At 63.9% G+C, this 11,909-nt stretch overlaps 1 protein-coding gene across 1 annotated transcript in view; it reads left to right on the forward strand.

The window, feature by feature from the left end:
* Nucleotides 1-11,909, forward strand: part of ZFPM1 (zinc finger protein, FOG family member 1) — a 46,394-nt gene that overhangs the window by 30,848 nt on the left and 3,637 nt on the right. Inside the window, exons 5-10 of the mRNA XM_024735737.1 lie at nt 5,436-5,538; nt 6,960-7,169; nt 10,282-10,515; nt 10,799-10,894; nt 10,976-11,122; nt 11,264-11,903. Of these exons, the coding sequence (XP_024591505.1) occupies nt 5,436-5,538; nt 6,960-7,169; nt 10,282-10,515; nt 10,799-10,894; nt 10,976-11,122; nt 11,264-11,903 (1,430 nt within the window). The remainder of the gene's footprint in view (nt 1-5,435; nt 5,539-6,959; nt 7,170-10,281; nt 10,516-10,798; nt 10,895-10,975; nt 11,123-11,263; nt 11,904-11,909) is intronic.

Raw genomic sequence — 11,909 nt, forward strand, 5'->3', positions numbered from 1 at the left:
GAGGTGGGTGGATGGGTGGGTGGGTGGGTGAGTGAATGGGTGGATGGATAAACGGATGGATGGTGGATGGGTGGGTGGATGTGGATGGATGGGTGAGTGGATATGTGGATGGGTAAATGGATAGTGGATTGCCATGTGGATGGTAGATGGAGGATGGACAGGTGGATGGTGGATTGATGGGTGGATGGTAGGTGGACCAGTAGGAGGAGGATGGATGGGTGGTTGGTGGATGGATGGGTGGGTGAATGGATGTGTGGATGGATAAATGGATGATAGATGGACAGGTAGATAGTGGATACATGGGTGACAGATGGACAGGTGGATGGTGGGTGGACGAGTGGATGATAGATGGCCGAGTAGCAGGTGGATAGTTGGGTGGATGGATGGACGGACAGGTAGATGGTAGATGGAAGGTTGAATGCTAGATGGACGGTCAGAAGGTGGATGGATGGCTGGATGGTGGGTGGACAGGTGGGTGAGTGGATATGTGCATGGATAAAGAATGGTGGATGGACGGGTAGATGGAGGATAGATGGGTGGATGGATAGATAGGTAGATCATAGATGGATGTGTCGACAGGTAGATGGTGGATAGATGGGTAGAAGGTGGATGGACGAGTGGTTGGATATATGGACAGGTAGATGTTAGGTAGATGGGTGGGGACAGGTAGATGGTGGATGGATGAGTAGAAGGTGGATGGTTGGGTGGATGCTTGATGGAAGTGTGGTTGGTGAATGGACAATTAGAAGGTGGAAGGATGGGTGAATGGTGGGTACATGGGTGGATGGTTGGATGGGTGGGTGGGGGATTGTGGGGGATAGTGGGTGGTGGATTGTGGGGGATAGTGGATGGAGAGTAGAAGTTGGATGATGGCCGGGTGGATGGTGGATGGACAGGGGAGAAGGTGGATGGGTGGATGGTGGATTGTGGGGGATAGTGGATGGAGAGTAGAAGTTGGATGGCCAGGTGGATGGTGGATGGACGGGGAGAAGGTGGATGGGTGGATGGTTGTGGAGGAGCAGTTGAGTGGATATTGAATGGATAAATGGACGGTGGATGGACAGATAAATGGCAGATGGATGGGTGGACAGTAGGTGGACGAGTAGCCAGTGGATGGGTAGATGGATGGATGGACAGGTAGATGGATGCATGCACGGGTAGATAGTAAATGGAAGGTTGAATGCCAGATGGATGGGCAGAAGGTGCATGATAGCTGGATGGTGGATGGACAGGTGATGGTTGATGGAGGATGGATGGTGGATGGATGAGTGGATGGTAGATGGATGGGGAGAAAATGGATGGACAGGAAGATGGTGGATGGACATGTGGATGGTGGATGGAAGGGTATATGGTGGATGGAGGGGGGATGGTGGATGGACAGGTAGAAGGTGGATGGACACATGGATTGTAGATAGACACATGGATGGTGGATAGATGGCTGGATATGTTGGATGGATGGGTGGATGATAGATGGACAAGTAGCAGGTGGATGGTGGGTGGATGGATGGATGGGTGGGTAGGTAGATACATGAATGGTGGATGGACAAGTAGATGGTGGATGGACGGGAGGATGGATGGATGGATAGGTAGATGGTGGATGGGTGGATAGGTAGATGGTGGATGGATGGACAGGTAGATGGAAGGTTGAATGCTAGGTAGATGGTAGATGGAAGGTTGAATGCTAGATGGATGGTCAGAAGGTGGATGGATGGAAGGTGGATGGACGGGTGGATGGTGGATAGATAGGTGAGTCAGTGGATGTGTTGATGGATTAATGGGTGGTGGATGAATGGGTAGAAGGTAGATGGATGAGTAGATGGTGGATGGGTGGATGGATGGATGAATGAACAAATGGGCCCTCACTCACTCGGCCCATCCGTCTGTCCAGTTGTCCTCCCACGGCTCACCCACTTTAGCCATGAGGCCACCGTGACATCAGTGAGAGCTGGGAGGGTACCCCCGGGATGGCACGCAGGGCAGCAGGTCTGAGCAGCAAGCCCCTGCCTGTGAGGCTGACGTGGGACCATCCAGGCCCAGCCGCCAGCTGACCGCACACAGATGGGCTCTGAGCGGCCCTCCACATGGGGCCCCTCCAGAGGCCGCTGTCAGCGGTCATTGCCTGGCACAGCCAGACTCCCAGCAGGACGATCCCGGGCCAGGGGGAGACGGCGCTGCGGTGCATGAGCCCAGTACCCTCCTGGCGAGGCCCCTCTTTCTCTAGCTGTGATAGGGAGTAATTCCCAAGGGAAGGCGCTCAGCCCAGGCATGGTGCATCATGGGTCTTTCTTTGCCAGATGGGGCCATGCCTTGAGCCGCCTGTGTCGCGCTTCTCTTGCCTCATGAAACGTCTGGTGCCGAGGGCGGAAAGCCATTGCCTCTGGCGATGGTGAGTGGGACGCAGGCCGGGGCTTCTCAGGACACGCTGAAAGGGAGAGACGAGTGCAGGCCCCGATCAGAGCCTACCCCAGGCCTGCCCCAGGTTCCCGACCTCCCGCGAACCTGCCCGCAGTGCCCTGGGGAGGCGTTCTGCAGGGCCCCACCTCCCCTCGACGCTACTTCACGCGCTGTATGGCGAGTTTGGGAACAGCCTCAGATACGGCTGTCACAGCGGATGCGGTAGAGATAGGGTTTCTGATGGCTATCAGCGGGCACAGAACCCAGACACTGACCTCTTTGTTGGGGGAACAAGGAGGGTTCTCAGATGCACCCAGAGAGTTTAAAGTGGCCGCCCGCTGTCCTGGGGCTGGGTGGGGCAGCCTGGAGTCAGGAGGGAGGGACAGGGCGACCCCCAGGGCTAAGGCAGGGTAGGGGCCAAGCTTTCTTCAGACGCTGCACCCGGCCTGTCTGGGGTGAGCCGGACCCAGACGCAGACCCAGCTGTGAGCCTGGGGCGCCGGTGGAGGGGAGGTGGCCGGCAGTACGCACATCTCTGATCGTTTTAGGCTCTCACCCCGCTGCCCACGGGCAGGGCCAGGAAGGGAACCTGCCTCAGCCTGGTGCCTCCGACCACCAGAGAAAAGGGCTTCTGTTCCAGGGCTGCTTGGAATTGGGGGATGGGGGGAGAAAATAAATAATGGGGGGGGGGGGGCGAGCTGTAGCCCTAGCGCACGGCAGGGTCCAGCTGCCCGGGACAGTGCGCGTTGCCACCCCACAGGGACGGGGACAGGGGCAGACTGGGCATGGCCGTGCTCCTCTCCCCGGAGCCGTGGGGCGCCGGCTCCTGCACCCCTAGGGTCCATGCGCAGGCAGGGAGGCTGGTGATGGTGGGCCCAGCCTGCCCCATTTAAGTGGGGGCCAGGGCCCCCCAGAGGGTTAAGGGCTGAGGGAACGAGGGTGAAGGGTCTGGTGGTCGTACGGCCTGGATCTCCTGGCCCCTCTCCCTCCTGTGAGTCAGGCGTGGGGTGCAGGATGCAAGCCCCCCTCCAGGTCCCCCACGTCCCCTGCCCCTCACCCGCCCAGGGCAGCCACCAGACGAGGGGCTGCTCCCAGCAGGAGGCACACAGCCGGGGACACAGCGCCGCCGTCTCCCCTCCACTCAGATGGACGCGGAAAATTCAGGGGTTCTGCAGCGTCAGCAGAGCTGTGCGCGGCCGCTTTTATCACGCCGCGAACACGCCACTCCCGGGAGTGATAAGCATTAAACCGACCGGGAGGCTGTCAGTCTCGGTTTGAGGGTTTAGAAATACTGGGACGAATAATTAGATTTCATATCGTTACCGCAGCACCCAGCGAAGGATCAGGCAGATTAATGTTTTTCTCCCTCCTCCACTCGTTAATATTCATTAGAGGCTCAGGGAGACCCTGGCCTCCGCCTCTCTGCTGGCCCAGGTCAGGATAGCTGGGACGTGGGCGCCGCCGGTCAATCGCTGCTGTGCCAGCACCCCCCCCCCGGTTCCGCTTTGGCCCCCCAGCCTGTCCCCAGCTGTGGGTGACGGGGACCCCCAGGTCTGCAGCTGTCCGTTAAAGCATGCTGCTTGGTGGAGACACTCGGCCCCAGTTGATACCTGGGGGTTGCTGGCCCGCCGCCCCAGTGGACATCAGCCTCCTAGGTCCGAAGGCACAGCCTCTGCCCACTGTGTCCTGCGGGCCCACGGGAATGGAGAAGCAAGGGTGGCAGGACTCCTGTTTGTCCTGTGTTTGTCACGTGCCAGGCGGGCACTGTCTGAAAGGAGGGCTTCACACAGGCTTCCACTTCCCAGTGCCCCGGGGAGACTGAGTCACCCACCCCCAGAGCAGGTGGCAGCACAAGGACGGTGGAGGGAGCCCACAGGCTCGGGGCATTGCCGTTTGCAGAGGTGCCGGGCCCAGGGAGGGCGGGCATGGTGCTATTGGGCACAGTCAGGGAGTCTGGACTGGACCCGATGCCCAGCTCTGGAGCCCACGTGCTCCCTGCAGGCAAAGCTCAGTAAAGCCGTGGTCTTGGACCAGGCGGGGAGGTGCCCAGAAGACGTCAGGGGACCTCCCATGTGTCACTTGCTCCAGCCATCCCGTCACGCTAGCTTCCTGGCCAGGTGCCCCCATCCAGGTGACGGCAAGTGACACTGGTCCTTGAGTTAGAGGTTCTGCTACAGTTTGACTGAAAAGCTTTTATTTGCATAAAACAAAGAAAATACTCAGACACGAATGTGCTGTGCTTTTCCACACGGTGCCCAGTGGCGGAGCTTGGGGACCCCCTGCAGGAGAGGAGCCGTCCACAACCCATCCAGCCCTGGGGCTGTGGCCTGAGGGGCCGCTGTGGTCTCACCCTTTCTGCGGCCAGTCAGGGCCAGGGTCTGTACCTCATCGCCTCCGTGTGGCAAGGGCCAGCCCCCTCCCAGAACCATGTGGGACGGGGACGTATGTTTGCAGTGCCGCCTGGGGAGGGTGGGGGAGAAATCAGGCCACCCCTCCTGGGGGCCGCCGGAGGGAGCGTGTCCGGGCGAGGGGCTGACCACGGTCTGCGGGCCGCAGGGAGGCCAGGTGCTGAGCCAGCCTCGGTGGGGGGACGTCTTGCTGCTCGGGATGGGACGAGATGTCTATGGGCCCCAGGATGGACTGGACGAAGGTGGGCCTGCGTGCTGTGCAGAGAGTCCCACAGCTTACTACTCTGTAGGTCTCTGGGGGCCTGTGTGGGAGGAGCCTGCGTCCGGTCCAGTGCCCCACCAGGGAGGGGGCAGCAAGAACGGAGGTCCGGGTGTGCCTCCCCGCTCTGCCACTCACTGGCTGTGTAACCTTAGGCAAGTTGCTCCACCTCTCTGGGCCTCGGTTTCCAAGGGAAACTAGCACCTGACCCATGGCAAGCACTGGATCCCTGCTGCATGCGTGTCGCCAGTGCTTGGCGAGGACCCGCAGCCTGGACAGGGCGCCCACGGGGTAGACTCTCAGGCATTCCTCACAGGGAGCCCCCCGCTGCCCCGGCCAGCCTCTCTCCTGCTGACCCCCCCTCCCCGCCCCCAGAGCCCGGCCCTGACCCTGCTGCTGGAGGACGAGGCCTGCTGGCTGAGGACGCTGCCCCGGGCCCTGACCGAGGCCGAAGCCAACTCGGAGATCTACAGGAAGGGTTGGTATCCTGGCGTTTCCCTCACTGCCTTCCGGAGGGTGGGGGGTCATGGCTCCCCCTGGGCCGGCTCTTAAAGGGAAACCAGCCTGCTTGGGCCGGGCCGAGGGGCTGGCCACCGCTGCCACCACACGCCCAGTGCCCCCATTAATGCTTGCCTAGGGCTGGACAGGTGTCGGCCCCGGGGGTCGGGGAGTGCGGGCCCAGGCCAGGACTGCCCTCAGGGCCTCTGGGAGACCACAGGGATGGTGGAAACTGGCAGGGCCTGGTGGGCCCACCTGGGGGTGCCTGCTGGACAAGGGCCCTGTGCAGCCTGACTCCCTCCAGGAGTGGTCAGGAGGGCCATGTCCAAACCCAGCTGGGGGGCCTGGGACAGGTCCCCTCACCTTCTGGGGCCTCTGTTTTGTGAAGCCGAGGAAAGCTCCACGCCCCACATCCCTCCTGCAAACCTGCGCTTTCCAGGAGTGGCCCTGGGAGGGCGGGGTGCGGGGGACCCCCCCCATTACAGATGAGGCAGCTCAGGTCCGGGGAGGATGTGGGGATAGACACATGACAGCAAGAGCCATCCACCACATGGCCACGGGAAATCCACCTCCTTCTTCTGGGGCGGGGGGCTCCGCTTTGGTAGAATGTTCTGGGGGTGTCACCCTCACCATCACCATCGCCTCCCCAGCCCCTCCCCACCTGGGGGCATCCGGGGCCCTGCGCGTTCCGTCTGCCTCTGGCTAGCACAGCACCCGTGTGCCTGTTTCCCCCCCGGCCCACCCTCCCTGCTTTGGGGTGCTCTAAGGATCCAGAGAGCAGCTGGAAAGCACGGAGGGCCCAGGTTGGCAGCAGGTGCCCAGCTGGGGGTACGTAGCAGGGGCGTGGCCCAGTTAGCAGTGCCTGGCCTGCCCCCCTGCTCGCCTGGTCAGCAGGGTTCATCTGCCTGGGCAGGACAAGGGTCCCTGCGGTGCTGATGCTAGCCAGGTGGCCTGGGCCCGTGGGCAGCTCAGCCCGCGTCCTGTTGGCCAAGGCTGCCCCCCGCTGGCCACCGTGGCAACAGCCATGCTGGCTGAGTAGCGAGGCGCTGGGAGGCCTTTCTAGGGCGCGGGTGAGTGGCTCCCAAGCCCTCCCGGCCGCTCTGCTCCCCTCTCCCCGCAGACGGCCCTCCTGCTCCGACAGACACAGGCAGGGAGGCCCAAAGAGCAGCCAACACCTAGTCGCCCTGAGGAGGCAGGTGCGCCACGGAAACCAGCCGGCCACAGCTGCGAAGCCGGGTGTGGCTTCGCCCCGGCCACCACGCCGGCTTCGGAACCCCCATGCCTAAGCTGGGGCGGCGCAGAGGGCATCAGGAGGATAAGATGGGCAGGGGTCTTTGCAGAGGCGCGGCCGTGGTGGCCTGGGGCTGCCGGCGCCCCGTCACAGACGCCCTCCCCCCGCAGACGGCGCCCTCTGGTGCAGGCTCACCAGGCCAGTGGCCGCGGGCGGACGGCTGAGCGTGCTCCTCGCGGCCGAGCCCCACAGTGCCCCCAGCCAGCCTGTGAAGGAGCCGGTGGAGCCCGAGGGCCTGGCCCCCTCCCCCGCCACCGACATCCAGCTCCTGCCCCAGCAGGCGGGCATGGCGTCCATCCTCGCGACTGCAGTTGTCAACAGTGAGTAACCCGCTGCCTGCCCGCCGCCCGCCCCCCACCCCAGGCTCAGAGCTGCAGGCGGTGCCCAGCTCAGGATCTGCAAAGACTGGTCACCGCTGCCACCCGAGCAGAGGAGGGCGTGTGCCCCGGGGGCATGCACGGGGGCCTAGCAGTGGGGTTCCAGGAGGGGCTCCAGGGTGCAGTCGGGGTGCAGGGGGCCACGTGGTGAGCTCCCAGATGCTGCTGGGGAGGCGGGCCCACAGCCTTCCCGGAGGCTCTGCAGCAGACCAGGCTTCTCACCACAGCGCCTCTGGCACACGCTCCGCGGGGTCCGGAAGGCCCTTCTAGGTCACCAGCTGGAGAGGCCGCGCGGGGCAGGGGTGGAGTCTGGGACACATGTACCGTGGGGTGCCCAGCAGCAGCCCTGCCCTCACCCACTAGACGCTGGTACCATCCCCACCTCCCAGTTGTGAAGGACGTGGCCAAGTGTCCCCTGGGGCAGAGCTGCAGTGGAGGGACGTTTGTCACTCCTCCCTACAAGCAGCAGAGGGTCTGAGAACCGATGAGATTCTCAAATCCTTGTTCAACGTCCACACCGAACCAAGCGGTCAAGGCGCTGGGGTTAGCGAGGTGGGGACAGCTGCCCGCCCTGAGGGGGCAGGCGGCCGCAGGCACATCCACGAAGGAGGGCAAGTGGTGACGTGGGCAGTGGCTGGGGGGCTCGGGAGACCCGCGCGCCTGGGAGAGCAGCTGAGCGGACAGCCCAGGCCCAGCGAGACGGCCACCGTGGCCAGAGCCAGACTCCGAGGGTGGCCCCGGACCAGGGCTGGGACTCCTTCTCAGAGAAACGACCGCGGCAGGGGGCTTTCAGGCAGCAAAGACGACCCTATTCAGTTCTAAAATTGCATGGCTGCTAGAGGGAGACTGTAGGGTTGTAAAATTGGGAGAAAAGAGACCTTTTTAAGCAGGTCAAACGTGATGACGGCTTTAAGCAGGTGGAGGCGCCACGGCAGAGGCCAGAGGGGCACTGGAGTGAACAGGGCCTACCGGGGGGGCGGGGGGGAAGCGGCAGCGTGAGGCCGGGGCTGCAGCACGGCCGCGGGGCGGACACTGTCCGTCCCATCGTGGTCAGGGTGGAGGGCCCGTTCTGAGCACCTGACCCGAGACGCCTGTTGGGCACTAAGTGGAGCCCAGGAGGCGACTGGGGGACACGTGCTGGGGCTCAAGGTGCGGTCAGAGTTGGGGAGCTCCAGGCAGGACGAGGCCCCAGGAGAGACAGGACCTGCAGACACTAGAGCCAGGGGTGAGGGAGGCATCTGCCAGTGGCCCGCCGTGTCCCAGCTGTGTTGAGAGCAAGGGCAGGCAGCACGGAGGTCACCGTGACCCAGACACTGGCAGCCAAGTGAGGAGGGTGACACCGGAGGGGTGGGGACAAGCACAGGCGGGTGGCCCGTCCCCAGAGCCTGCACAGAGGGACTGGGCCAGACAGGGCAAGGCCACTGCCCCAGGGAGAATGGGGTCCTGCAGGGGAGCTGAGAGGGTGGTGGTGAGCAAACAGGGGTCTTGTCTGACGTTGAGGTTTCAGGAAAGAAGGGTGCTGGATGGAAGGGTCACCCCACCAGGGCAGGGAATGGCATCTGGTGTTTGGGGGGGCTGCCTCTCTGTCTCTTTTGGGTGGGGGGGGCTGCAGGGAGCCCCAGGTGCTGGAGGGCTTCCTCTCAAGCCCACCCAGGAGCAGCCTCTCTGGGCCTCGGTTTCCCTCCCCTCGGGTCTGACACCTGTGAGGGCATGGTGGGCTAGACATCGCTTATACCAACCCCACACGGGCCTCTCCTACTGGTGGTCTAGAAGGGCTTTCAGAACCCGAGCTCCAAAGTCAATCAGACCCGGTTTAATTGAGACTCCACCCCTCTGGGCCTGTTTTCTCATCTGTGGAAGCAGTAAAGGTAATGCCGGCCTTGAGGTCTCTGTGCAGGTTACCTGGGCTGCATCCACCCGGGACTTGGCCCGAGGTCAGCCCTGGGTTGGTGGGGCGACGACCGTCCTTGCTAAGTTTTAGGGCCGGGGCTGGGGCCCACACGGCCTCCCAGTCCCTTCGCTATGCCGCAAGCAGCAGCGCAGTCCCCAGCACTGACCCTGCAGATACAGAAGCCCCTCAGACCCGGATCCCAGCTCAAGGCCTCAGCGCTGCCTTGAGACCCCCAAATAAAAGGGAACTTGAAAACCAGAAAAATAACACAGTACGAAGAGTTGAGCCGGAAACACTGCAGGCACAGGGGCATGAGGAGTGCCCACCTCACTTGACAGACAGGTACTCTGAAGAGAGGCAGAAGGTAGAAACCTGGCAGCCCCCGGGGGGCAGGCAGACCACCTGTTCAGTACTGCCAACCAACGGGCTGAAATACGTCCTAACCCGCATAAGTGCCCCCTCCATTCCGTGTGAAGGTCAAGGTCGAGACCCAGAACAAGGTCTCCCCCCTGCCCTGGGTTCAGCCAAGGGGTGGCTGGCCAAGGAGCAGGGACAGAAACAACAAAACATTCCTTAGCAGTCTGCTGAAGCACCCACCAGAGAATGCTCACCAGCTGGCAAATCCGCCCCCGCCATCCAAACCCCCTAAACCGCAAAGGTAGAGGCAGCCCACTAGGCACCCAGCGGCCCACACACCTGCTCACACGCACACACCTGTCTCCTCATCCTCCTCCACGGGCACCCAGCTCCACGCCAGCCCGCGAGTCCCGTCGCCCCCGCCAAGTCACAGAGACAATCAGGTCACGGACCCCAGCCTCATTTCTCCCGTGGGCAACCCCGAGAGACCACAGTGTCTCCTTATGGGGCTGCCTGTCGGGACGCAGCCCAGGGGCCACTCTCGGGGTCACTCACACCCCATCCGCAAGTCCCCATGGCATCCTGAAGATCCGTAGAGAGGGGACACGGAGTTACCAAGGGACACCTGAGAAGGCAAAGCAGTGAAGAGGGACAGCCCAGGTCACAAACCCCACCCCACCCCCAAGCTGGCAGACGCCGGGGCACAGCCCTCGTGTTGCAGAGGGCCCACGGCCTGGCCCGGGTGCTAGGCGGCCAGCGCTGCTGCCGGGGCACCCCTCAGGCTGCACCCGCCTCTCCCGCCCGCAGAAGACGTCTTTCCCTGCAAGGACTGCGGCATCTGGTACCGCAGCGAGCGGAACCTACAAGCCCACCTCCTGTACTACTGCGCCAGCCGCCAGGGCACCAGCTCCCCCGCTGTGGCCGCCCCCGAGGAGAAGCCCAAGGAGACCTACCCCAACGAGCGGGTCTGCCCCTTCCCCCAGTGCCGCAAAAGCTGCCCCAGCGCCAGCTCCCTGGAGATCCACATGCGCAGCCACAGCGGTGAGCCCCGCCCCCCAACAGCGTGTCTCCCCACCCAAGCCATGCATGCTCACTGCATTTTTCCTGGGGTTGCACAACTGCCGTGGACGTGCCCGAGTGGTCCTCCCACCACGCCGAGCAGCCTCCCACAGGGCCCCAGGCCACGCGCCCCGCCTGCGACCGGCTGGGTGGTCGGCTGGGGGCTGGGCCCCCGATGGGGTCCTAGAAGGCAGAGCTTAGGGGCCCTCCACACGTGCCGTAGTCCTCGGCTGGCCAGGCTCCCTTACCGGGCCCCGTGTTCCAGGAGAGCGCCCCTTCGTGTGTCTCATCTGCCTGTCCGCCTTCACCACCAAGGCCAACTGCGAGCGGCACCTCAAGGTGCACACAGACACGCTGACGGGTAAGCGGGGCCAGGAAGGGGGCGGCGGGGTCTGTGGGGCGCAGCCACCGGCAGGGCTCTGACACCACAGCCCACCTGCAGGTGTGTGCCACAGCTGCGGCTTCATCTCCACCACGAGGGACATCCTCTACAGCCACCTAGTGACCAACCACATGGTCTGCCAGCCGGGCTCTAAGGTTGAGATCTACTCATCAGGGGCTGGGCACCCCACTGCCAAGCTCCCCGCAGGTGAGCCCCTGGTGACCCTGAGGACTGGGAAGGGGGAAGCAGGCTCGGCCACGAGGGGTGCGGGTGGGGGAGTGTCGGTTTCGGCCTCGACCCTCCACCACCTCTGCGCCCAGCCCAGCTCTCCCTTCCCGCCCTCCCCAGCTTCAGGTCTGGCCCAGGCAGGTCCTGCTCCAGGCCTGAAGTGTGGCCCCTGGCGTCTCCCCGCAGACAGTCTGGCCGCCTTCCAGCAGCACACGGCGCTGCACGGCCCCCTGGCCCCTGCAGACCTGGGCCTGGTGCCCGCCCCATCACCGGGACTGGACAGGAAAGCCCTGGCAGAGACCACCAACGGAGAGACCAGACCGGGCCCCCAGAACGGGGGTGGCGGCGAGCCCCCGGCGACCCCCAGGAGCATCAAGGTGGAGGCGGCAGAGGAGCCCGAGGCTGAGCCAGGGCCCCCGGCCCTGTCGCGGACGCCATCACCGCCCAGCGCCGGCCCCAGCCCCGTCCGCGTGAAGGCGGAGCTGTCCAGCCCCACGCCCGGCTCCAGCCCAGGGCCCGGCGCGCTCTTCCTGCCGCAGTTGCCCACGGCGCCGCCTGCCTCCGAGATCCTGGCCAAAATGTCCGAGCTGGTGCACAGCCGGCTGCAGGCGGGCGCGGGCGTGGGCGCGCCGGCTGGCCTCTTCACGGGGGGCCCCAAGGGCGCCACGTGCTTCGACTGCGACATCACCTTCAACAACGTCAACAACTTCTATGTGCACAAGCGCCTCTACTGCTCCGGCCGCCGCCCGCCCGACGACACGCCCCC

This window comes from Neophocaena asiaeorientalis, unplaced genomic scaffold (assembly GCF_003031525.2).
Source record: "Neophocaena asiaeorientalis asiaeorientalis breed wild unplaced genomic scaffold, Neophocaena_asiaeorientalis_V1.1 scaffold40, whole genome shotgun sequence".
NCBI lineage: Eukaryota > Metazoa > Chordata > Mammalia > Artiodactyla > Phocoenidae > Neophocaena > Neophocaena asiaeorientalis.